General features: G+C 48.0%; 1 protein-coding gene across 3 annotated transcripts in view; it reads left to right on the top strand.

The window, feature by feature from the left end:
- The first annotated feature begins 2,146 nt into the window (after positions 1 to 2,146).
- Positions 2,147 to 27,155, top strand: part of CENPM (centromere protein M) — a 158,366-nt gene continuing 133,357 nt past the window's right edge. For 2 of the 3 annotated variants that reach the window (XM_075832276.1, XM_075832275.1), the window contains exon 1: positions 2,156 to 2,312. In XM_075832276.1, the coding sequence (XP_075688391.1) occupies positions 2,244 to 2,312 (69 nt within the window). In that variant the 5' untranslated portion in view covers positions 2,156 to 2,243. Of the gene's footprint in view, positions 2,313 to 27,155 lie in introns of all 3 variants that reach the window. The other variant, XR_012849847.1, reaches the window with a different exon arrangement.

The following is a 27,155-nucleotide window of genomic DNA, read 5'->3' as shown; positions in this document are numbered from 1 at the left end:
CATCCCCATAGAGAATGCGAATGGGAGCCGTTCTATTCATTATGGTGTACGCCATCAGTGTATGAGGCTAGTCGACGTGAGTAAATAGTCACTGTCCAGGGTGCTGAAAGCGTTAACTGATCGGCAGTAACTCTTTCAGCACCCTCGACAGTGACTACCGATCACAATATCGAGCAACCTGTTAAAAAAAAAAAAAGACGTTCGTACTTACCGAGAACTTCCCTCCCGGCCGTTGCCTTGGTGACGCGTCCTTGGTGATGCGCCTCTCTTGACATCTGGCCCCAACTCCATGGATGACGCGGCAGTCCATGTGACCGCTGCAGCCTGTGCTTGGCCTGTGATTGGCTGGAGCTGTCACTTGGACTGAATTGTTATCCCGGGAGGAAGAAGCAGGGAGTTAACGGTAAGTCAGAACTTCTTTTTTTTTTACACGTTCATGTATATTGTGATCGGAAGTCAATGTCCAGGGTGCTGAAACAGTTTAACTCTTTCAGCACCCTGGACAGTGACTATCTCCTGACGTCGCGTACCGGAAATTTTTTTGCCGGGTTCGGTCAAAACGAGTTCGGCTGAACCCGGTGAAGTTCGGTTCGGTTGTCCGGGTTCGCTCATCTCAAAAGACACTCCGTTTGGATGTTTGTAAACAGAAAAGCACGTGGTGCTTTTCTGTTTACATTCAGAGTTTGACAGCTCTTGCGCGAATCACGCAGTTCGCACGGAAGTGCTTCCGTGCGGCATGCGTGGTTTTCACACACCCATTGACTTAAATGGGTGCGTGATGCACGAAAAACGCAGAAAGAACGGACATGTCGTGACTTTTTTTCAGCAGACTAACGTTGAGGAAAAATCACGGACATGTCAGCACGGCCCCATAGACAAATATAGGTCCGTGCAACGCGCGTGCAAATCACGCGCGTTGCACGGACGTTTTTCCCATTCGTCTGAATAAAGCCTTAATGACAGCGACGCAATAGTATGTCGACTGTCATTAAGGGGTTAAATCTCATCCACTTTTACTGCTACTGTATTATGCTGCGGATTTTCCACAACAAAATACGTTGCAGAAAAACTGCAGACTTTACGTAACGTGTGAAGTCGGACTAAGGCCTTATTCAGACAAACGTGTATTACGTCCGTGATACGCGCGTGGAAATCATGCGTGTCGCACGGACCTATGTTAGCGAATGGGGCCGTTCAGACAGTACGTGATTTTCACGCACCGTATGTCCGCTGCGTAAAACTCACGACATGTCATATACTTGGCTTTTTTTCGCGCATCATGCATCCATTGAAGTCAATGGATTTGTGAAAATCGCGCACGGCACATGGAAGCGCTTAGCAACAGTAGATAAAGAAATGAAGGGAAAAATAAAAGCACTTCCTTCATTTCTTTTTCTAAACGTCAAAACCGCGTGTCATAAGCATGGCATATGCGTGAAAATCACGCAGCCACGCAGCACATACTGAAGACAAACGCAACTGCAACACGCAAAAAACGCAGCGTTTTTTTGCGCGCGCAAAACGCACACGTTCGTGTGAATAAGGCCTAAGGCTATGTTCTGCCGTATGAACATAGCTTAAGAATCAGTTCATACTGAGTTTTTTGGAGCTGTTTTTTATGCGGAAACCGTGTCAGAATCCGCGCCAAAATATGAAATCGCCCGCATTAAATTCAATGGGAGGCAGAGGAGTTCTTTTCCGGGGGGGGTTGTTGGCATCCCGCGGGAAGTAACAACCGCATGTTCTTTCTTGATTCTGAACGTTTTTCGCCCGCGATCCTTGCATTAGCTTCAACTGCCGCGGGTGTAAAAAAAGCAAGAAAAAAAAGCACAGGCAGTTCAAAATCTGCCTCAAAATCCCAGAAGGAATTTTGTGGCAGAATTTTTCTGCCTGCAAAAAACTCTGGCCTAATACTCCTACATACGTGACTCATTACATGAACATGACATAAACAACTATCCCTTAGCTCACTAGAATCTAGCATCAGTCTGACTCCTCCTACACACGTGACTCATTACATGCTCATGACGTCATCAAAGGTCCTTTAGCTCACGAGAATCTAGCATCAGTCTAACTCCTCCTACACAGGTGACGCATTACATGCTCATGACATCATCAAAGGTCCTTTAGCTCACTAGAATCTAGCATCAGTCTAACTCCTCCTACGCACGTGACGCATTACATGCTCATGACATCATCAAAGGTCCTTTAGCTCACTAGAATCTTGCATCTCTTCTGTTGGTATGGCATGTAATACTGTAACGCTTAAGCCGTTTGACAAGATGCCTGTGTTAAACGTTGCAACTCTCTTGGTAAGTTGGTTTTGGAGTATAAAAATGTGACGCTTCTTTTGCTATGTCGCAGTTCAGCTGTGCAGTTTGTCATAACTTGTGTTTCTTCTATTGGGTAGAGGGATAATTTAGAACGACTTCTAGAACAGTGTCACATTTTGTTTTATTTAACAATTTTTAGAAAGCCTGTTTAACTAGTGGTTTGGTTTTTATGTTTTGGAGTATAATACATATACTATATATCATTCAAAGATATGAGTATGTAGTGATATCGCACGTATGGAAGTCTACTATACGGTAAGTTGAGTAGGAGCTAATATAACTACTATGTAGTTGCTAATATTATTTAGATTTTTTTTTTTCAAGGGACACTGAGGGTGTGGTGTCTTTGGTGGGTGTGGCTTATGTGGGTGTGGCTTTCTTTCCAGAATTTCTGCATATAAACAAACCAATTTCTACACTAGTTTGGCAGACTACTATGGTGGCCAGTATCTCTCTGGTTACCCAGTTGTACACAGGCAGGTGATGTCTCACTTTATCACTAGGGCCAGGTGATCTGTGATCACCACTACTGGTAGTGTAAAAACCAGCGTAGATTGTGCTGCTGCTTCGCACCAGCCCCCTCTGTAGCTGGCGCAGCACCAGCCCCCTCTGTAGCTGGCGCAGCACCAGCCCCCTCTGTAGCTGGCGCAGCACCAGCCCCCTCTGTAGCTGGCGCAGCACCTGCCCCTTTTGTAGCTGGCGCCGCACCAGCCCCTGTAGACTGTGCCACCCCGCCTGATTGTGGTTCTGCTGGAGGAGGTGCCCCTGACGTCACTGTCCTTATATGGACAGTAACGTCAGGGGCTCCCTTTTGAGTGTAAGCCCCGGCCAGAGCGTTGCTGGGGATTCCGCTCCTAGAGGGAACCCCTGATGACACTGTCCATATGTGAACGGTGAAGTCGGGCTCCTCCTGGAGCGCCGGAATCCCCGGCCACAGCTTTGCTGGGGATTATGCTCCAGGAGGAGTGAATGACAGAGCAGGAAGCGGATAGTTTCCTTCTCTGCCATAGTATTCAATTTTATCCTGAGGACGCAGGTACAATTAAATGTGGCAGTTGCCGGGACACGTCCCAGGGCAGTAATTTGCCGGGACTGTCTCTGTAAACAAACGTAATGCAGGGTAGGGTTCTCACAATACCAGAATTTGGACTTCGACACAAATACTTTGTGCAGTATTGTGATTCTCGATACCAAAACGATACTTTGCCAACAATAATAATTAAAAAAAAGTCCTTCCTTTTCTGATGTGAGGTACGGGGGAGATTAATTTTCATGTGCTGCAAATTAATAGTAAACCCCATCATGTTTCTCACAGTCCTAATGGACAACATTGGGTTAATGTGTGAGGTACATGATGGGGTTAGTTACTATTAATGGGGGCACATGGAAATATAAAATTCATAACACCTCGTGCCTCACATTAAGTGAAAGAAAGCAGTTTTTTTTTTTTTCACAGTGTACACATCATAAATGACGCTATCAATTTTGTTGTGCAGGTTATTACGGTTGTGACAATACCGAATGTGTATATTTTATGTATTTGGACTTTTATTTTAATCTTTATTGTAAAAAATTTGTGTTTTCTTAACATTATTTTTAAACTTTAATGTACTGTCATATATCTATATGCCAGTGCATTAGCCTGTGTACTGACAGTACACAGGCAGTTGTTAGGACATAAGTATGCCTTAACAACAAGAAATATGGTCCGACAGCCTGGGGTCCTTCAATGGACTCTGGGCTGTTTGCCCATATATGGACTCCCTGTGACGCAATCCAAGGGGCATCCCCCTTCTCATTTTCCCCTTGAGTTCTTCGGTCAGCTTTGATTGTAGCGTTCAAGGGAATATCGGCGGAGATCAGGTTTCTCTGTAATACAGCCATTGCCCCGCTCCTGACAAGTGTGCCCGCGGTCAGCATGATATTCACTAATGCGCGGCGGCGCCCGCACTGAAGACAACTTGAGGTTGTTTTGCAGTGCGCCCTCCATGTTCTCTGTTTCCAGTGTTGGCGCTCATTAGTGCACCACCGGCCGCATCACATCATGCTGACCGCGCACACACTTGTCAGGAGCCCCGCTCTGACTACATTCATGTATTACAATACTAAGGCTTCGTTCCATCGGCGTCAGGGTTCTGTTCATGGGTTCCGTCGGACCCTTCCGTCAGGGGAACCCACAAACGGAAACCATAGCTTTCCGTCTGCAATACCAATGATTTCAATGGTAACGCATCCGTTGCAAATGGTTTCCATTTGTCACCTTTCTGTAAGGCTTCCGTTGTTTTAACGGAATCGATAGCGCCGCCAACAGAGGAAACCTTACGGAACAATGACAAACTGAAACCATTTGCAGCGGATGCGTTACCATTGAAATCAATGGTAATGCAAACGAAAAGCTATAGTTTCCGTTTGGTTACCATTCATGGGTTCTCCTGACAGGAAGGTCCGACAGAACCCATAAACGGAACCCAGACGCAGATGTGAACGAAGCCTTCGTATCGAAATGCATTCAATATGGTATTGAACCGTATGAGGGTGCACGGTGTCGCAGTAGTATCGTTATTTCGATGCATCCTGCGTAGCACGAGGTGGGTTGTGTTCCTGTGTGTGACACGCCTACATTCCATTCATATGTCACAAATCAGTACTTTAAACCCCTTAACTCCTTAACGCCGAAGGACGGATATATCCGTCCTCAGCAGCTGCTAGTTCGCGCAGGAGGACGGATATATCCGTCCTGTGATGGCGCGGGTACTGCCAGTGTACCCACGCGATCAGCGGCAGGAGCACGGCTGTTATACACAGCCTGGCTCCTGCTGCAACTGCCGGAATCGAAGCGCGCTCCGATTCCGGCAGTTTAACCCATTAAATGCCGCTGTCAATAGTGACAGCGGCATCTAATGTGTTTGACATTAAAGGTCCCTCTGTCACCCGATCGGCGCCCCCGCAAAAAAATCGCGGGTCGCCGTCGGGTTTACCATGACAGCCGGGGGTCTAACAAAGACCCCCAGGTCTGTCTTCCGCAACTGCCTGTTAGGCGATGCCGGAGGCATGGCCTAACAGGTTGCCTGTCAGTTTTACACCGACAGGCAATAATGCTTTGGTATACTAAGTATACCAAAGCATTATATATGCGATCGTCACATCGCATAGTGAAGTCCCCTGGTGGGACTTAAAAAAACAATGTCAATCAGTTAAATAAAGTTTGTTTAAAAAAAAATAATAATAATTACAGTCAAAATCAAATAAAACTACTTTTTTTTGCCCAAAAAAGTGGTTTTATTCAGTAAAAGTGTCAAAACAAATAACACATACACATATATGGTATCCCCGCGATCGTAACAACTTGACCAATAAAATGAACACATTAATTAAACCGCCGGATGAACGGCGTCCAAAAAAAACGCAAAAAATAACGGCAAAATTCTCTCTTTTCTCCCATTCGCCCATAAAAAATAAAATAAAAGTTAATCTATAAGTCCTATGTACCCCAAAATAGTACTAATGAAAACTACACATTGGCCCGCAAAAATGAAGCCCACATATGGCCACATCGACGGAAAAATAAAAAAATGACGGCTCTTGGAATGCGGCGATGCAAAAACAAGTAATTTTTTTCTAAAAGGGTTTTTATTGTGCAAACGTAGGAAAACATATAAAACCTTTACATATTTGGTATCCCCGTAATCGTGCCGACCCATAGTATAAAGTTAACATGTTATTTATGCTGCATAGTAGACGGCGTAAATTTATAACGTGAAAATTAATGCTGGAATAGCTGCTTATTTTCAATTCTCTCCTAAAATAAAGTTTAATAAAAGTTAATCAATATGTTATAAGCATCTAAAAATGGTGCAATTACAAAATACAACTCGTCCCGCAAAAAACAAGCCCTTATACGGCTATGTCGACGTAATAAAAAAAAAGTTACGACTCTTGGAATGCGACCATGAAAGAACAAAAAATAATCCTTGGTCATTAACCCCTTAATGACCGCCGATACGTCTTTTTACGGCGGTCATTAGTGGGCTTTATTCTAGAGCGCCGCCAAACTACGTCGCTGCTGTAGAATAAAGTAAACAGAGCAGGGAGCCGTGAAATCTCCCTGCTCTCAGCTGCCAGAAGCAGCTGAGGGCTGGGGGCGTCCCTGCTCTGCCGGGTGAGATCGATATTAGTATCGATCTCACCTGTTTAACCCTTCAGATGCGGTGCACAATAGCGAGCACCGCATCTGAATGGTTTTGGAGAGAGGGAGGGAGCTCCCTCTCATCTCACTGACACCCGGCGATAAAATCGCCGAGTGTCTGTGTCTTCTATGGCAGCCGGGGGTCTAATAAAGACCCCCAGGTCTGCCTGCAGCGAATGCCTGCTAGATCATGCCGCAGGCATGACCTAGCAGATGCCTGTCCGTTTTAAACGGACAGGCAGTAATACACTGCAATACAAAAGTATTGCAGTGTATTATAATAGCGATCGGAGGATAGTGAAGTCCCCTAGTGGGACTAGTAAAAAAGTAAAAAAAGTTTAATAAAGTTAATAAAAAAAAAAAAGTGAAAAAAAAAAAAAGAAAAACCCAGCTTTTCCCCTTACAAAATGCTTTACTATTAAAAAAAACTACAATAAAGCAAAAAAGTGACACATATTTGGTATCGCCGCGTCCGTAACGACCCCGACTATAAAGCTGTTACATTATTTAATCCGCACTGTGAACGCCGTAAAAAATAAAATAAAAAACAATGGAAAAATTGCTGTTTTCTGTTAATCCTGACTTTAAAAAAAATGTGATAGAAAGTGATCAAAAAGTCGCATCTACTCTCAAATGGTACCAATAAAAACTGCAAGTCGTCCCGCAAAAAACAAGACCTTATACAGCTATGCCGACGCAAAAATAAAAAAGTTACAGCTCTTCGAATGTGACAATGGAAAAATCTAAAAAATGGCTTGGACATTAGGGCCCAGAATGCCAGCAGGGGGAAGGGGTTAACGTGCAAAATGGCCCGGTCATTAAGGGGTTAAAGGGGTTGTCCAGGAAAAAAAATTTTTCTAAAAAATGTCCCCCAGCCTTGATTTGCCTTCCCTAATACCCCCTATTAAACTTCTAACCAGTTTCTGTTTGATTTCCATCATCACTGCTGCTTTTTCTGTCTGTTTACATCCCTTGCTGTCTGTTTACATCCCTTGCTGTCTGTTTACATCCCTTGCTGTCTGTTTACATCCCTTGCTGTCTGTTTACATCCCTTGCTGTCTGTTTACATCCCTTGCTGTCTGTTTCCTGTCTTGTAACCCACTATACCCATGATCCCCGGCTGCATCTGAGGAGACAGTTGCAGCCTCCCCCTTCCTCAAAAGCACCCCAGCTATTTGCATACTGCCACGCCCCTCTATGGTCACAGGTCTCTCCCTGCTCTAATTACAAATAACAGGCAGACGCTCCCTCCCTGCACACTGTCTGAGGCCGGATTACACGAGCGTGTGCCTTTTGCTTGCGCAAAAAACGCGTCGTTTTATGCACGCAAAAGGTACATAACCGCTCCGTGTGTCAGCCCCGTATGATGCGTGGCTGTGTGATTTTCGCGCAGCCGCCATCATTATGACACGGTTTATATGTTCATACTTTTTACTGCTGTTCCGCGAATCACGCGCGTACCACGGAAGTGCTTCCGTGTGCTGCGCGTGATTTTCACGCACCCATTGACTTCAATGGGTGCGTGATGCGCGAACAACACCCAAATATCGGACATGTCGTGAGTTTTACGCAGCGGACACACGCTGCATGAAACTCACAGACAGTCTGCACGGCCCCATAGACTAATATAGTTGCGTGCAAAGCGCGTGAAAATCACGCGCGTTGCACGGACGTATTACACGTTCGTCTGAATAAGCCCTTACACAGTAATAATCATCATCATTATCCTTTGTGTCTCCATCTATCCCTGATCCAAGTCCAGGCACCCGTCTCCCTCCCCCGCCCCTTCCACAGCCTGATAAATGTCAGGGTATGTTCACAGGCAAAGACGTCTCAAAATACGGAGCCGTTTTCAAGAGAAAACAGCTCCTGATTTTCCGACGTTTTTTGTGCAAATCGCGATTTTCGCTGTGTTTTTTTTTATGTCCGTTTTTTGGAGCTTTTTTCACTACAGTCTATGGAAAACGGCTCCAAAAACGTCTCAAGAGGTTTCCTGCACTTCTTTTTCGCAGTCGTTTTTTTTTTATGCGTAAAAAAACACATAAAAAACGCTCCTTCGGAACAGAACGCAGTTTTCCCATTAAAATCAATGGGCAGATGTTTGGAGGCGTTCTGCTTCGGATTTTTCGGGAGTTTACGGCCCGAAAATAGGCCGTGTGAACATGCCCTAAGTCTGCCCACTCCACCTAAGTCAGACATCTTGGTACACACAATCCAGTCAGCACATTTACCTCACCTGCTGCTGGATCTGTTCCAATAGATCCTGTATTAGGCCCTGTTTACACTGAGTTTTTTTGCTGGCAGAAAATTCTGCATCAAGATTCTGTCTTGAATTTGGAGGCAGATTTTGACCTGCCTGCACGCCGTTTGCCACGTTTTTTGCCCGTGGCCATTCAGGGAAAAAGAAGCGACATGCCCTATCTTCGGGCGTTTACTCCTCTGACCTCCCTCTGACATCTATGGGAGGCAGAGAAAGCGTTTTTCGCAGCGTTTTTGCCCGTTGCGCTCAATGCCCGTGGGCGAAAATCGTGGCAAACGGCGTGGAGGCAGATCAAAATCTGCCTGAAAATTCAAGCGAAATTTTGAGGCAGCATTTTCTGCCTGCAAATAACTCTGTGTGAACAGCGCCTTACAGTGAAGCAAACACTACTCCAAACAATGGTAAAACATTCCTTTTTTTTTACATAATTTACTATAAATGTATGTAAGGCCCCATACACACGAACGTGCTTTTGTGGGCACAATTCCCCCGAAAATCCACGAGAGAATTGCGGCCCCATTCACTTCTATGGGCCCATGCAAAAGACTGTGGTTTCCAAGGTCCGTGCATGACCCTGGACCGCGGAAAGTACAGACATTTCTTAGTACGGCCGTGCTCTGCGGTCCAGGCTCATAGAAAATAATGGACGCGGGTGGCTCGAGGTGCCGTGCCATGTGCACGGCCCGCGATTTGCGGGTGGCTCGCGGGAGACACTCCGGGGCAGGCCGACCCGAAGATCACGGCCGTGCACATGGCTACGGTCGTGTGCATGAGGCCTTAGTGTGTCTCACTATTTACATATATTTTTATATATAACATTTTGTGTATGTGTATATATATATAAACACATACAAATTATATACACACACGCACGCATATACATACACACAAAATTATTTATATATATATATATATACACACACACACACACACACACACACACACACACACACACACACACACACACACACACACACACACTGCGGGAACTACAAGTGTGAAGAAGGAAGGATGAGAAGGTGTGGACGCCGAGATTGTCAGAGGAGGGGGCGTGTTCTGTGATTGATGACGCTCCGTGTCTTTGCTAAGACAGCACTTTTGACTGTGTAAAGACACGGCGCGTCATCTACTACCTTTAGGCTCTACTCACAAGAGAGGGTCTGAGTGTCGGCCTATTAAAAACGGCGGTTTTGGTCTGTATTCTCGGCCGTTTTGCATCTGTTCCGTTCCAGGCCATGCTTCCGTTTTTACCCCGTTTTGCACCCGTTTTTTTCATTTGTCAATTTTCTGCCACACACTGCCCTCTGTAGATAATGCCACACACTACCTTCTATAGATACTGCCACAGCCCCCCTGTAGGTAATTCCACACAGCCCCCCTGTAGGTAATTCCACACAGCCCCCCTGTAGGTAATTCCACACAGCCCCCCTGTAGGTAATTCCACACAGCCCCCCTGTAGGTAATTCCACACAGCCCCCCTGTAGGTAATTCCACACAGCCCCCCTGTAGGTAATTCCACACAGCCCCCCTGTAGGTAATTCCACACAGCCCCCCTGTAGGTAATTCCACACAGCCCCCCTGTAGGTAATTCCACACAGCCCCCCTGTAGGTAATTCCACACAGCCCCCCTGTAGGTAATTCCACACAGCCCCCCTGTAGGTAATTCCACACAGCCCCCCTGTAGGTAATTCCACACAGCCCCCCTGTAGGTAATTCCACACAGCCCCCCCCCTGTAGGTAATTCCACACAGCCCCCCCCTGTAGGTAATTCCACACAGCCCCCCCCCTGTAGGTAATTCCACACAGCCCCCCCCCTGTAGGTAATTCCACACAGCCCCCCCCCTGTAGGTAATTCCACACAGCCCCCCCCCTGTAGGTAATTCCACACAGCCCCCCCCTGTAGGTAATTCCACACAGCCCCCCCCCTGTAGGTAATTCCACACAGCCCCCCCCCTGTAGGTAATTCCACACAGCCCCCCCCCTGTAGGTAATTCCACACAGCCCCCCCCCTGTAGGTAATTCCACACAGCCCCCCCCTGTAGGTAATTCCACACAGCCCCCCCCCTGTAGGTAATTCCACACAGCCCCCCCCCCTGTAGGTAATTCCACACAGCCCCCCCCCTGTAGGTAATTCCACACAGCCCCCCCCCTGTAGGTAATTCCACACAGCCCCCCCCTGTAGGTAATTCCACACAGCCCCCCCCTGTAGGTAATTCCACACAGCCCCCCCCTGTAGGTAATTCCACACAGCCCCCCCCTGTAGGTAATTCCACACAGCCCCCCCTGTAGGTAATTCCACACAGCCCCCCCCTGTAGGTAATTCCACACAGCCCCCCCCTGTAGGTAATTCCACACAGCCCCCCCCTGTAGGTAATTCCACACAGCCCCCCCCTGTAGGTAATTCCACACAGCCCCCCCCTGTAGGTAATTCCACACAGCCCCCCCCTGTAGGTAATTCCACACAGCCCCCCCCTGTAGGTAATTCCACACAACCCCCCCCTGTAGGTAATTCCACACAGCCCCCCCCTGTAGGTAATTCCACACAGCCCCCCCCTGTAGGTAATTCCACACAGCCCCCCCCTGTAGGTAATTCCACACAGCCCCCCCTGTAGGTAATTCCACACAGCCCCCCCCTGTAGGTAATTCCACACAGCCCCCCCCTGTAGGTAATTCCACACAGCCCCCCCCTGTAGGTAATTCCACACAGCCCCCCCCTGTAGGTAATTCCACACAGCCCCCCCCTGTAGGTAATTCCACACAGCCCCCCCCTGTAGGTAATTCCACACAGCCCCCCCCTGTAGGTAATTCCACACAGCCCCCCCCTGTAGGTAATTCCACACAGCCCCCCCCTGTAGGTAATTCCACACAGCCCCCCCCTGTAAGTAATTCCACACAGCCCCCCCCTGTAGGTAATTCCACACAGCCCCCCCCTGTAGGTAATTCCACACAGCCCCCCCCTGTAGGTAATTCCACACAGCCCCCCCCTGTAGGTAATTCCACACAGCCCCCCCCTGTAGGTAATTCCACACAGCCCCCCCCTGTAGGTAGTTCCACACAGCCCCCCCCCTGTAGGTAATTCCACACAGCCCCCCCCCTGTAGGTAGTGCCACACAGCCCCCCCTGTAGGTAGTGCCACACAGCCCCCCCTGTAGGTAGTGCCACACAGCCCCCCCTGTAGGTAGTGCCACACAGCCCCCCCTGTAGGTAGTGCCACACAGCCCCCCCTGTAGGTAGTGCCACACAGCCCCCCCTGTAGGTAGTGCCACACAGCCCCCCCTGTAGGTAGTGCCACACAGCCCCCCCTGTAGGTAGTGCCACACAGCCCCCCCTGTAGGTAGTGCCACACAGCCCCCCCTGTAGGTAGTGCCACACAGCCCCCCCTGTAGGTAGTGCCACACAGCCCCCCCTGTAGGTAGTGCCACACAGCCCCCCCTGTAGGTAGTGCCACACAGCCCCCCCTGTAGGTAGTGCCACACAGCCCCCCCTGTAGGTAGTGCCACACAGCCCCCCCTGTAGGTAGTGCCACACAGCCCCCCCTGTAGGTAGTGCCACACAGCCCCCCCTGTAGGTAGTGCCACACAGCCCCCCCTGTAGGTAGTGCCACACAGCCCCCCCTGTAGGTAGTGCCACACAGCCCCCCCTGTAGGTAGTGCCACACAGCCCCCCCTGTAGGTAGTGCCACACAGCCCCCCCTGTAGGTAGTGCCACACAGCCCCCCCTGTAGGTGGTGCCACACAGCCCCCCCTGTAGGTGGTGCCACACAGCCCCCCCTGTAGGTGGTGCCACACAGCCCCCCCTGTAGGTGGTGCCACACAGCCCCCCCCTGTAGGTGGTGCCACACAGCCCCCCCCTGTAGGTAGTGCCACACAGCCCCCCCCCTGTAGGTAGTGCCACACAGCCCCCCCCTGTAGGTAGTGCCACACAGCCCCCCCCTGTAGGTAGTGCCACACAGCCCCCCCCTGTAGGTAGTGCCACACAGCCCCCCCCTGTAGGTAGTGCCACACAGCCCCCCCCTGTAGGTAGTGCCACACAGCCCCCCCCTGTAGGTAGTGCCACACAGCCCCCCCCTGTAGGTAGTGCCACACAGCCCCCCCCTGTAGGTAGTGCCACACAGCCCCCCCCTGTAGGTAGTGCCACACAGCCCCCCCCTGTAGGTAGTGCCACACAGCCCCCCCCTGTAGGTAGTGCCACACAGCCCCCCCCTGTAGGTAGTGCCACACAGCCCCCCCCTGTAGGTAGTGCCACACAGCCCCCCCCTGTAGGTAGTGCCACACAGCCCCCCCCTGTAGGTAGTGCCACACAGCCCCCCCCTGTAGGTAGTGCCACACAGCCCCCCCCTGTAGGTAGTGCCACACAGCCCCCCCCTGTAGGTAGTGCCACACAGCCCCCCCCTGTAGGTAGTGCCACACAGCCCCCCCCTGTAGGTAGTGCCACACAGCCCCCCCCTGTAGGTAGTGCCACACAGCCCCCCCCTGTAGGTAGTGCCACACAGCCCCCCCCCTGTAGGTAGTGCCACACAGCCCCCCCCTGTAGGTAGTGCCACACAGCCCCCCCCTGTAGGTAGTGCCACACAGCCCCCCCCTGTAGGTAGTGCCACACAGCCCCCCCCTGTAGGTAGTGCCACACAGCCCCCCCCTGTAGGTAGTGCCACACAGCCCCCCCCTGTAGGTAGTGCCACACAGCCCCCCCCTGTAGGTAGTGCCACACAGCCCCCCCCTGTAGGTAGTGCCACACAGCCCCCCCCTGTAGGTAGTGCCACACAGCCCCCCCCTGTAGGTAGTGCCACACAGCCCCCCCCTGTAGGTAGTGCCACACAGCCCCCCCCTGTAGGTAGTGCCACACAGCCCCCCCCTGTAGGTAGTGCCACACAGCCCCCCCCTGTAGGTAGTGCCACACAGCCCCCCCCTGTAGGTAGTGCCACACAGCCCCCCCCTGTAGGTAGTGCCACACAGCCCCCCCCTGTAGGTAGTGCCACACAGCCCCCCCCTGTAGGTAGTGCCACACAGCCCCCCCCCTGTAGGTAGTGCCACACAGCCCCCCCCCTGTAGGTAGTGCCACACAGCCCCCCCCCTGTAGGTAGTGCCACACAGCCCCCCCCCTGTAGGTAGTGCCACACAGCCCCCCCCCTGTAGGTAGTGCCACACAGCCCCCCCTGTAGGTAGTGCCACACAGCCCCCCCCTGTAGGTAGTGCCACACAGCCCCCCCCTGTAGGTAGTGCCACACAGCCCCCCCCTGTAGGTAGTGCCACACAGCCCCCCCCTGTAGGTAGTGCCACACAGCCCCCCCCTGTAGGTAGTGCCACACAGCCCCCCCCTGTAGGTAGTGCCACACAGCCCCCCCCTGTAGGTAGTGCCACACAGCCCCCCCCTGTAGGTAGTGCCACACAGCCCCCCCCCTGTAGGTAGTGCCACACAGCCCCCCCCCTGTAGGTAGTGCCACACAGCCCCCCCCTGTAGGTAGTGCCACACAGCCCCCCCCTGTAGGTAGTGCCACACAGCCCCCCCCTGTAGGTAGTGCCACACAGCCCCCCCCTGTAGGTAGTGCCACACAGCCCCCCCCTGTAGGTAGTGCCACACAGCCCCCCCCTGTAGGTAGTGCCACACAGCCCCCCCCTGTAGGTAGTGCCACACAGCCCCCCCCTGTAGGTAGTGCCACACAGCCCCCCCCTGTAGGTAGTGCCACACAGCCCCCCCCTGTAGGTAGTGCCACACAGCCCCCCCCTGTAGGTAGTGCCACACAGCCCCCCCTGTAGGTAGTGCCACACAGCCCCCCCCTGTAGGTAGTGCCACACAGCCCCCCCCTGTAGGTAGTGCCACACAGCCCCCCCCTGTAGGTAGTGCCACACAGCCCCCCCCTGTAGGTAGTGCCACACAGCCCCCCCCTGTAGGTAGTGCCACACAGCCCCCCCCTGTAGGTAGTGCCACACAGCCCCCCCCTGTAGGTAGTGCCACACAGCCCCCCCCTGTAGGTAGTGCCACACAGCCCCCCCCTGTAGGTAGTGCCACACAGCCCCCCCCTGTAGGTAGTGCCACACAGCCCCCCCCTGTAGGTAGTGCCACACAGCCCCCCCCTGTAGGTAGTGCCACACAGCCCCCCCTGTAGGTAGTGCCACACAGCCCCCCCCTGTAGGTAGTGCCACACAGCCCCCCCCTGTAGGTAGTGCCACACAGCCCCCCCCTGTAGGTAGTGCCACACAGCCCCCCCCTGTAGGTAGTGCCACACAGCCCCCCCCTGTAGGTAGTGCCACACAGCCCCCCCCTGTAGGTAGTGCCACACAGCCCCCCCCCCCTGTAGGTAGTGCCACACAGCCCCCCCCCCTGTAGGTAGTGCCACACAGCCCCCCCCCCTGTAGGTAGTGCCACACAGCCCCCCCCCCTGTAGGTAGTGCCACACAGCCCCCCCCCCTGTAGGTAGTGCCACACAGCCCCCCCCCCTGTAGGTAGTGCCACACAGCCCCCCCCCCTGTAGGTAGTGCCACACAGCCCCCCCCCCTGTAGGTAGTGCCACACAGCCCCCCCCCCTGTAGGTAGTGCCACACAGCCCCCCCCCTGTAGGTAGTGCCACACAGCCCCCCCCCTGTAGGTAGTGCCACACAGCCCCCCCCCCCGTAGGTAGTGCCACACAGCCCCCCCCCGTAGGTAGTGCCACACAGCCCCCCCCTGTAGGTAGTGCCACACAGCCCCCCCCCCTGTAGGTAGTGCCACACAGCCCCCCCCTGTAGGTAGTGCCACACAGCCCCCCCCCCCCGTAGGTAGTGCCACACAGCCCCCCCCCCCGTAGGTAGTGCCACACAGCCCCCCCCCTGTAGGTAGTGCCACACAGCCCCCCCCTGTAGGTAGTGCCACCCCCCTACTTTCCTGTAGGGGACGGCTCTGGAGAAATCCCTCACTTCACTGTCCATATATGAACAGTGAAGTGAGGTACTTCTCCTGGAGCGGAATCCCCGGCCACATCGGCGGGGATTTCGCTTCAGAAGTCCCTGACGTCACTGTACATATATGGACACAGTGAAGTCAGTGACTTTTCCTGGAGCGGAATCCCCGGCCAATTCGCCGGTGATTCCGCTTCAGAAGTCACTGTGTCCATACATGGACACAGTGAAGTCTGTGACTTCTCCTGGAGCGGAATCCCCAATCCCGGGCTTGGGGATTCCGCTCCTACAGTGAGCAAATAAACACCCTCCTCCTCCTCCTCCTCCTCCTCACATGCGCTTCGGACTGTGAGGAGGAGAAGGAGAGAGCGAGCGACGGCAGACACGGCCGTCACAGTACACACGTCTCCACATATTAAAACTTGCGCATGCGCAATGAAACACACGGCTGCTGAAGACGCAGCCATATCATTTAACAGAGCATGCGTGGTAGTGTCAACCATGCATGCTCTAAGCAGATGGGGAAAACACGTGGTACAGTTACGTCATTTATGACGTAACCGTACAATGTGAAAACCGCAAACCGGAAGTTAGGCGCAAATGGACGGGTATGCACAGGAAGTGCAAATTTTACATGGACAAGCGGTCACGTGACGGAAGAGGGGATACGACGATACATCCAGCTAATCAAAAGTAAGTACATTACAAACTTAAATGTTTTCCATTGCTTAGTTTAATTAAAAGTAATTTTTTTACTTCCGGAAAACCCCTTTAACCTCTTCCCGACATTTGACATATGGCTAAGTCATAGCCGGGTAGGGGAAGTATGGAACGTGAGCCCGCTCTATACGATGCGGGTGTCGGCTGTATGTTACATCCGACACTTCACAGTAACGAGTGGGATTGCGCTAGTTTAACCCGTTAAATGCTGCGGTCAATAGCGACCACAGCATTTAAATCGTTAGAAAAAGGGGGGCGACCCCCTCTAGCAGCTCATCGCGCCCCCTGCAATGCAATCGTGGGGTGGCGATGGTTGCTATGGCAGCCTGGGGGCCTAATGAAGGCCCCCAGGTCTGCCATCTTTGTGCTCCTATGCCTCTGGCAGGGCTTAATAAGAAGCCTGTCCGAAAGACGATATACTGCAATACCTTAGTATTACAGTATATAGTGCAAGCAATCCAACGATCGCTGGTTGAAGTCCCCTAGGGGGACTAATAAAAAAATAAAAAAAAAGTAGTAAATTTGTACAGTAAAGGTTTTTTTTTTAATGTAAAAAAAAATATTAAAAGCTCAAACACCCCTTTTCCCATTTCCCCCTAGAGCATTATAAAAAAATAAACATAATTGGTATTGCCGTATCCGTAAAAGTCTGAACTATTACAATATATCATTATTTAACCCGCACAGTGTACACTGTAAAAAAAAAATCAAATGTACATGCCAGAATCGCTATTTTTTGGTCACCTACTGTCCCACAAAAAATTGAATAAAGTGATCAAAACCTCGCATGTACCCCAAAATGGTAGCATTAAAAACTACAGCTTATCCCTCAAACAAATAAGCCCTCACACCACTTAATAGACGGAAGAATAAAAAAAGTTCTGGCTCAGAATTTGGCAGCATGAAATAAATTTTATTTCTTACGCTTTGTTTTTTTTCCCTTGTAAAACATAGAAAAAACTATATATATTTGGTATCACCATAATCCTATTGACCCGCAGAATAAAGTTAACGTGTTAGTTTTTACGGAATTCACTGTGCAATTAAAACAAGCGCAAAAAAACAATGGAGGAATCCCTGTTTTCATTTTCTACCCCACAAAACATTATTTTTTTCACGATTCCTAGTACATTATATGGCACTACGAAAAACTACGATTTGTCGCGCAAAAATCAAGCCCTTATAGGACTATCGATGGAAAAATTAAAAAGTTATGGCTTTTGGAAGGTGGGGAGGAAAAAATTAAAATGAAAATCTGAAAGTTGTTTACGCTGGGAAGGGGTTAAAGGCCATGTAAATCTTTGAAAGACATCTTTTTATTAAAAAAAACAAAATTCTGTCTGAGTCCTTTTCTTTTAAGTAGGCTGGGGACTCCCTTAAATACCTGGGGATCCACCTTCCTAGTGAACTGTCTCGCCTTTATGCTGTGAACTTTCCTCCACTCCTTCAATGGGTAAAGGCTGACCTGGACGTTGGGCACCTTTACCTGGTTTGGTAGGTGCGCGATATTCAAAATGAATATTTTACCACGGATTCTGTATCTTTTTCAGGCCCTACCGATACATATCCCACGCCCGTTCTTTCAATCCCTGCTGTCTCTGTTGCACAAATTTATTTAGGCAGGAAAACCTGCGCGTATTGCCCGATACATGCTTTTTTGTGTAAAGTGTGAGGGGGGTATTGGTCTTCCGGACTTTGTCTCCTATCATCATGCCTCTCACTTGACACGAATTTTAGATTGGTTCCGACATAGCGGGATTAAAGAATGGGTGTCAATGGAACAGGCTTTCATGAAAGTCCCTATACAGGCCCTACCTTGGTTGGGTAGACATGTTCCCCTGGTAGCTCGGACGCACCCGACAATCGGTCCCACCTTGGCAGTTGCGGCGCAGATTTTTCCTCGGGCAGAGATCTCACCGTCCCCCCTCCCCGCTGTTCCCGATCTTGGGCAATCCAACCTTTCCGCCGGGAATGGACTGTGGCCCTTTCCAGCTTTGGTTGAGGGCAGGTAAGGGGCAGGCCGTACACTTTTTGCAGGACGAGATGTGGATGAATAGCGCTCAGCTACAGTCTTTGTCGGACCCGGTCTCTTTCACGGCGTGGCAGGTTACCCAGTTGCGACATTTTCTGGTGTCATTAGAACATCCAGCGGCACACTCGTGGGGTAGCTCCCCGTTTGAGCTCCTATGTACAGGCACGGGCACGATTCAGCATTCGTTGTCCAGTCTTTATACTCTCTTGATTTTACCCTCCAATCTGCCGCAACCACCTTACCTGCCAGGTTGGGAAAGAGACCTGGGCTTGACTTTAACTTCTGAACAAAAGGATAGCCTGTTCACCATGACGCATAAGTCTTCTATGGCCAGTAGATTCCAGGAGGCAGGGTTCAAGATTCTGTCTCGTTGGTATAGGGTGCCTTCCAGATTGCATGCAATGATCCCAGCGGCCTCGCCACTATGCTGGAGATGTGGTGACCATGTGGGTACAATCATGCATATTTTTTGGGACTGCCCACTCCTGACTGATTTCTGGTCAGAGGTGTGGCGCATTTCCTCGAAATTTACAGATTTTCCCCTTCTACGATCACCGGGCCTTTTCCTGCTCCATCTGTGTGAGGTACCCCTGTCTACGTATAGACGCTCGGTGGTTCGCCATTTGGTGAACGCGGCTAGGGCGTGTGTCCCTGCACTTTGGAGACAAACCTGTCCCCCCGTCAGTGGGCATGTGGTTCGGTAAGATTCAGGAGATTATGAGAATGGAGTACCTCACGGCATCAATGAAAGGATCCCATTCTTCCTTCATCAGAACATGGCGTGATTGGATCAGATTTCAAACCACTGCGGAATACAAGGCCATCATGGCCTCTTGATTTCTCACCTAGGTTCAGTATGTCAGGTTAGTTTTTCTCCTTTCCTCCCTTCCCTTAGTGTCTCTGCTGTTCTTTCTTTCCTTTACTGTTTTTCTGTTAGCCTACGGAATACTATGCACGGCTGCAGGTTCAGGGTGCATATCGGAGATTCTTTCCTTCTAGATTTGAACGATGTTCTATTGTTCTTGTGATCCGATGCACTTCTGTATTACCGGTAGTTGACCTGTGGTCAGTTGATTGTATTGCACTGGCTTACTCCAATTGTGTTGTGTATAATTTGTGTTTCAAAAATGAAAATAAAAGAATTTATAAAAAACAAAAAACGAAATTGCATCAGTGTGTTTTGTGTAACTTTGTAAATACTTTTGAACAAGCCATCTCTGGATAAGGAACTTCCTTCTTAACCCGTTAGTGACCGCCAATACGCCTTTTAACGGCGGCCACTAACGGGCTTTATTCTGATGCATATGCCTTTTTACGGCACTGCATCAGGATGAGTAAACAGAGCAGGGAGCTGTCAAATCTCCCTGCTCTCAGCTGCTAGAGGCAGCTGAGGGCTGGGGGCGTCCCTGCTCTGCCGGGTGAGATCGATATTAGTATCGATCTCACCCGTTTAACCCTTCAGATGCGGTGCACAATAGCGTGCACCGCATCTGAGTGATTTTGGAGAGGGGGAGGGAGCTCCCTCTCTCTCCCACCGACACCCGGCGATACGATCGCCGAGTGTCCGTGTCTCCAATGGCAGCCGGGGGCCTAATAAAGGCCCCCAGGTATGCCTGTAGTGTATGCCTGCTAGATCATGCCGCAGGCATGACCTAGCAGATGCCTGTCCGTTTTAAACGGACAGGCAGTAATACACTGCAATACAAAAGTATTGCAGTGTATTACAATAGCGATCGGAGAATCTCATATTAAAGTCCCCTAATGGAACTAGTAAAAAAGTAAAAAAAAAGTTTAATAAAGTTAATTTTAAAAAAAATGTCAAAAAAAAATAACAAACCCCGCTTTTCTCCTTACAAAATGCTTTACTATTAAAAAAACAAAATAAAGTAAAAAAGTTACACATATTTGGTATTGCTGCGTCCGTAACGACCCCGACTATAAATGTATTACATTATTTAACCCGCATGGTGAATGTCGTAAAAAATTTAATTAAAAAAAGAATGGAAAAATTGCTGTTTTCTGTGAATCCTGACTTAAAAAAAATGTGATAAGTGATCAAAAAGTCGCATCTACTCAAAAATGGTACCAATAAAAACTACAAGTCGTCCCGCAAAAAAAAAGCCCTCATACAACCGCATCGGTGAAAAAATAAAAACGTTACGGCTCTTCAAATATGGAGACACAAAAACAAATAATTTTGAAAAAAAAGCGTTTTTACTGTGTAAAAGTAGTAAAACATACCAAAACTATACAAATTTGGTATCGTTGCAATCGTAACAACTCGCTGAATAAAGTTATTGTGTTATTTATATCACACGGTAAACGCCGTTGATTTAAGACGCGAAAAAGCGTGACAAAATTTCAGGTTTTTTTTCTATTTCCCCCCCCCCCCCCCAAAAAAAAAGTTAATAAAAGTTAATCAATAAATATGTCCCCCAAAATGGTGCTATTCAAAAGTTGAACTTGTCCCGCAAAAAACAAGACCTTCTACAGCTATGTCAACGCAAAATTAAAAAGGTTATAGCTCTTGGAATGCGACGATGGAAAAACGTAAAAAATGGCTTGGTCATTAAGGTCTAAAATAGGCTGGTCATTAAGGGGTTAAACCCTTCATAAATATAAGACCGCTAAATTAGTGCTATTTATCTGGAGGTTTGTTAATCTTTGCATAAAATAGTAAATTTAAGCTTACTCCCTGTAAAAGCTGTTTGACCTCCTGAATTAGCTAATGGCTAAATGTGGTATTTCGGGCACTACTAATAATGTTGGGGATGCGTTTTTGTCCGGAGGTTATTTTAAAGGGGTTATCCAGTTTAAAAAAAAAAATGCCGATGGTTTACATGCAGGAAGATATTTTACTTATGTATTGCCTGTAGGTGAAATGCCTCTGTAAACCAGTCTCATATGCAGTCACATTGTAACGTCCACTGGGGCTGTGGACCCACTTGGCTACCCTGCCGTAACGGAGTAGCTGCTGGCCAGACAGATATAGGACACTCACTGGTAGATAGTACCTTGGTGGCAGGGTGGACACAGATTGCAGGTAGTAGAAGCAGGCTGGTGCTGGATCGCTGGAAACAGGACTAGTTACGGACACAGGTTTTAGAAAACAGGATACGGAATCTTCGCAGACTAACACTGGGTTAGTAAAAACATTGCTCGGGCACTGGGTTAGTGGGCAAAGTTCCTTAACTCCCTAATGACCACCCACCATCTTTGGCGGCAGGTGGTGCCGGTGGTTCGTCTACAGCGATGTCTTTTGGTCTCACTGTAAAAGAGGCTGATTCCGACCCCAGCTGTTTAACCCTTTGTCCGTGACCGTGGCATGGTCAAAGGGAACTCTCCTCTTTGATCGCGTCACGAGAAAGTCAGTGACTTGATCAAAGACCGGGGAATCCCTCTGCAGTCAGCCCTGGGGACCTAGAAAGGACCCCAGGGCTGTCTGCTCAGTTAGCCTGCTGTTAGGGCCTGCTGCTGCTAGGGCACACTATGTGCTGCCCTAACAGCAGCCTGTGACAAAGTATAATGTATTAGCATACAAGAGTATTCTAATGCATTACGAGTAAATGCTAAAGTTGTAAGGAAAGTTGTGCCCCAAAAAAAATTTTATTATTTCGCATAAAATATATTTTATTGCCCCTACATTACATAAAAACAAAAACCTACGCATATTCGATATCTACACGAGCGTAATAATCTGAGGGATCAATTTACAGGTTATTTAGCGTGAAACGTGAATGGGATAAAAAAAAGAAACAAGAAAAACAATGCAGAGACTCGCTTTTTCCTATTTTCACGCTGTAAAAAGATATATATATATTTTTTTTTACCCCCCCCCCCCCCCCCAACTTTTATAGAGGTAATGTTTGTAAGAGGAGAGGGGAGTCATGGGAACTGTACTGTAGTCCTTTACCTGGTAACTCTGCCCACAGTAAGCCTTGCCAGCATCAAAACAGAGCTGAGTAACATAATGAAAATAAATAATAATGACGAACTCTGAGCGATGGTAGAATCGTATGGTGAACATTCAGACACCTACAGGTACTTTTCTGTAGTTTTCATAATCTTGCATAACCCATACGCGAGGCACTGACCTCATTGTGCCTGTCTGCGCCGAGCTGCACAGGCCAGAGGAGGAGAGGGATCTCCTCCACTTGTTGTTGGAACGGGGTTAGCTGAGTATGTATATTATTATTTTTTATCAGGTACTATTGGGGTCAACTGTAAGGGCATTATACAGCATGGGGGTAGCTATGGGGGACTTTATAATGCGTGGGGGTCAGCTATGGGGGCATTATACTGTGTGGAGGGCAGCTATGGGGGCATTATACTGTGTGGAGGGCAGCTATGGGGGCATTATACTGGGTGGAAGTCCGTTATGGGGGCATTATACTATGTAGAAGCAGCTATGGGGACATTATACTATGTGAAGGGCAGTTATAATGGGGCATTATATGGTGTGGAGGACCGTTATGGGGGGCATTATACTCTGTGTGGGTAACTGTAGGGGCATTATACTGTGGAGGCAGTTATAGGGGCATTCTAATTATACTGTGTGGGGGCATTATACTGTATTGGGGCAGTGTCTGGAGGTATAGACAGTAGTATACAGCAGGCTCAGGGGACAAATATTCATTTAATGGCAGAGCATGCAAAAGGGGTATGGCAAACAAAAGGGTGTGGCCTAAATAATCATTCAATAATTGTAATCGAGGTTACATATTTAATTAATCGTGATTTTGATTTAGGTCATAATTGCCCAGCCCTACTGGAAACCCCTTATAAATCACCACATTTTAACAACTGCACCCCTCAAAGTATTAAAAATAGCATTTATGAAGGTTCTTAACCCTTTTTCAAAGTGGAGGTGAAATTTACAAATTCAATATTTTTGGCAGAAAATCTGTTTTAACCATTTATTTTACGGCGGCCACTAACAGGCTTTATTCCGATTGCAGAAGCCTTTTTTGGGGCTGCATCTGAATAAATAAACGCTGGGAGCAAATAAATCTCTCTGCTCTCAGACGCGCTCGAAAAAACGCTGCGAAAACAGCTCCGTATTTTCAGACATTTTTGACTCCGCGTGTGAACATACCCTTCTACTCCTCTACAGAAGTACTGTCTTCTCCAAACGCCGCAATAGAAACTAGAGGTCAATGAAAAATAATTCCCTTAGGACATGTTCACATGCAGGTAAGAAAAGACGACTTGTAAACGTGTAAAATAGACTAGCGTTTCTTGTAAAAGCGCTTTATAAAATACAGGCGGTTTTGGTGTTTTTTTGGGTGAGTTTTGACATGCTTTTTGCACTCTTTGGCCGCATAATTAGGACTCCCATTGACTATGGGAACATTTGGTTAGTTTTTACGTGCCAAAGAATTGACCCAACGCTTTTTTTACATGCGTCAAATACACGCCGCGTAAACCTGTCAACTGAAAAGTCATTCCCCACAGGATCTTTACTCTTGACTTTCGGCATTCTTAGGCCTCGTTCACACTGAGTTCTTTTGCAAGCAGAAAAATCTGCCTCAGAATTCCTTCAGGAATATTTAGGCAGATTTTGACCAGCCTGCAAATTCTTCCCACGATTTTCACTGCGTTCTATGCCTGCGGCAATTGAGCGCCTCGGTCAGAAAAACGCTTCTGGCGGTTTTGGCAGTTTTTTGCCACTGATTCAGACGTGGTTGCTTTGCCTTATTCGCCTAGCTGTAATTCTGGGAATTGATCCCTCTGGTGGCCAACATAGGAAAACATGTCAAATTATTATTTAATTCTTAATACTTCCCACCTTGTGGAAGAAAAAAAAAAACACACACAAAATAAAACATAAATATAATTAAAAAAGAAAACTTACTGAAAAAAATGGTTTAATTCGTGACACATTCCCTTTAACCCCTTCAGGACGCAGCCTATTTTGGCCTTGTGGACACAGCTGAATTTTTTCAAATCTGACGTTAGTTTATGTGGTAATAACTTTGGAATGCTTTTACATATCAAATTGATTCTGAAATTGGTTTTCTCATGACATATTGTACTTTGTTAGTGAAAATTTTGGTTGATAAATACAATACTTATTTGTGTAAAAACCCCAAAATTTAGCAAAAATTATCATTTTTGGAAATTTAAATGTATCTGCTTGTAAAACAGTTAGGGTATGTGCACACACACTAATTCCGTCCGTAATTGACGGACGTATTTCGGCCGCAAGTCCCGGACCGAACACCGTGCAGGGAGCCGGGCTCCTAGCATCATAGTTATGTACGATGCTAGGAGTCCCTGCCTCGCTGCAGGACAACTGTCCCGTACTGTAAACATGATTATACTACGGGACAGTTGTCCTGCAGCAAGGCAGGGACTCCTAGCGTCGTACATAAGTATGATGCTAGGAGCCCGGCTCCTTGCACTGTGTTCGGTCCGGGACTTGCGGCTGAAATACGTCCGTCAATTACGGACGTAATTAGTGTGTGTGCACATACCCTTAGTAATACCACACAAACTAGTTACTAGTTTACATTTCCCATATGTCTACTTTGTTTACATCGTCTTTTGAACGTCCTTTTATCTTTCTAGGAAGTTACAAGGCTTAGAACTTTAGCAGCAATTTTTCACATTTTCAAGAAAATGTTGAATTTTTTCAAGGTTCAGTTCTGAAGTGGCTTTGAGGGCCGTATACATTAGAAAGTCCCCATAAATCACCACACTTTTTAAAATCTGCACCTCAACAAAGTTTTCAAAACAGCATTCAGAAAGTGTCTTTAAACTTTTTAGGTGTTTTTCAGGAGTTTAAAGCAAAATAGATGTGAAATTTACCAACTTCATTTTTTTTTCTTTTTTGCCAAAATTCATTTGTAATACATTTTTCCCGGAAACACAGAAGGTTTTACCAGAGAAACGCAACTCCATATTTATTGCCCAGATTCTGCAGTGTTTAGAAATATTCCACATATTATGTACAATATTTTCCAATAGTTATATACTAACCAATGTAGACTAGCTCCGCGGTTCGCGCTTGCGCAGACTGACTGGAACGCTCGTGTTGGGTCTGCGCATGCACTAGGATGATTCACTCGCCGCTTGCGTTCCACTGGTTGCGCTTCCCGTCTGGTCGTCATTCTGGGACTTGTATAGTGTATGCACACGGATGCCGACTCCTCGTGGTGTCCAGCAAAGGTAATTGATTATACAACCTACTACGTTATGTAACATATGTTTGCAATTCTTAGATTGGCTCCTGCAGCTTTCTTGAGTTCGTTCAATTGCTCATTATGTCACTATATAATATTTTTATACACTATGTATTTATAGATTTCACATTTGGTTTATGTAATTGTGGAATAATGCACTATGAACGAATGTCTAGCACTATGGATTATAATTCATGTTCATACAGTTTATTTTTATATATTGTATGTTAACTAGATTTTTGTTAATTGCTAGTTATACTTCCTATATGTACGACACACTGTGTGCAGTGTGTCACAGCTTGAGAAAGGTTCTTTGACGGACCGAAACGTCGCTGCTCACTTGAGATGAATAAATCCACCCTTTTTCATCAATCTTTAAGTCCTGGTGCCGTTACTTTTGTATATTTCAAGTCAGGGAAGTGATTCATCCTCTGGGTAACGTGCACATGGCCTAATTTCTAGCTGCTTGGAGTGCTATGTTCATTTGCAATTGGACTAATATATATATATATATATATATATATATTATATTTTTTTCACTACTGATAACTTTATTCAACTTTTCTTATTATAATTTTTTTATTTATTCATTAGACCCCTAGAGGACTTAAAGCAGCGATGTATTGCAGTATATAGTCATTTTCACGGGCTTCTGTTAAGCCGTGCCAGAGACCCGGCTTAACAGAGGCAGTCAAAAGGCAGGCCAGGGGGAATTCATTAGGCCCCTGGGCTGCTGTGACTACCCCCGGCGCCCCCGATTATGGTGGGGGGTGCCGATGCGCTGTCGGAGGGGGCCGCCCCCTCTTTTCAACCTTAACCCCTTAAGGACGCAGCCTAGTTTGGGCCTTAAGGCTCAGAGCCCATTTTTCAAATCTGACATATTTCACTTTATGTGGTAATAACATCGGAATGCTTAAACCTATCCAAGCGATTTTGAGATTGTTTTCTCGTGACACTTTGGGCTTCATGTTCGTGGTAAAATTTGGTCAATATATTCAGTGTTTATTGGTGAAAAATTGCAAAATTTAGAGAAAATTTACAAAAAATAGCATTTTTCAGAATTTAAATGCATCTGCTTGAAAAACAGACGGTTATACCACCCAAAATAGTTACTAGTTCATATATATATATATATGGCATGTCAGTGTCCGATATAGGGTGCCCAGCATGCGCCACCGGAGATCTACACCCCTTAAATTGTAATGTGGGTTCTCCTGGGTACGGCACTACCCTACATGTGGCTGTTATCAGCTGCCTGGGCACACGGCAGGGCTTAGAAGGGAAGGACCACCATTTGGCCTACTGGAGCTTTTCTGGTGCTAAGTCATGTATGCAGAAGCCCCTGAGGTACCAGTACAGTTGTGACCCCATTTTAAAAACGACACCCCTTAAGACATTCATCTAGAGGTGTAGTGAGCATTTTGACCCCACAGGTACTGTGTAAAAGATAATGCGCAGCAGATGGTGCAGTGTGAGATTTGCAATTTTATATATATATATATATATATATGCCATTTCAGTGTCCAATATATTGTGCCCAGCATGCGCCACCGGAGATATACACCCCT

Source organism: Rhinoderma darwinii, chromosome 7, assembly GCF_050947455.1.
Source record: "Rhinoderma darwinii isolate aRhiDar2 chromosome 7, aRhiDar2.hap1, whole genome shotgun sequence".
Taxonomy (NCBI): Eukaryota; Metazoa; Chordata; class Amphibia; order Anura; family Rhinodermatidae; genus Rhinoderma; species Rhinoderma darwinii.
Note: the sequence above shows the minus strand (reverse complement) of the source record. Positions and strands in the feature narration are given on the sequence as shown.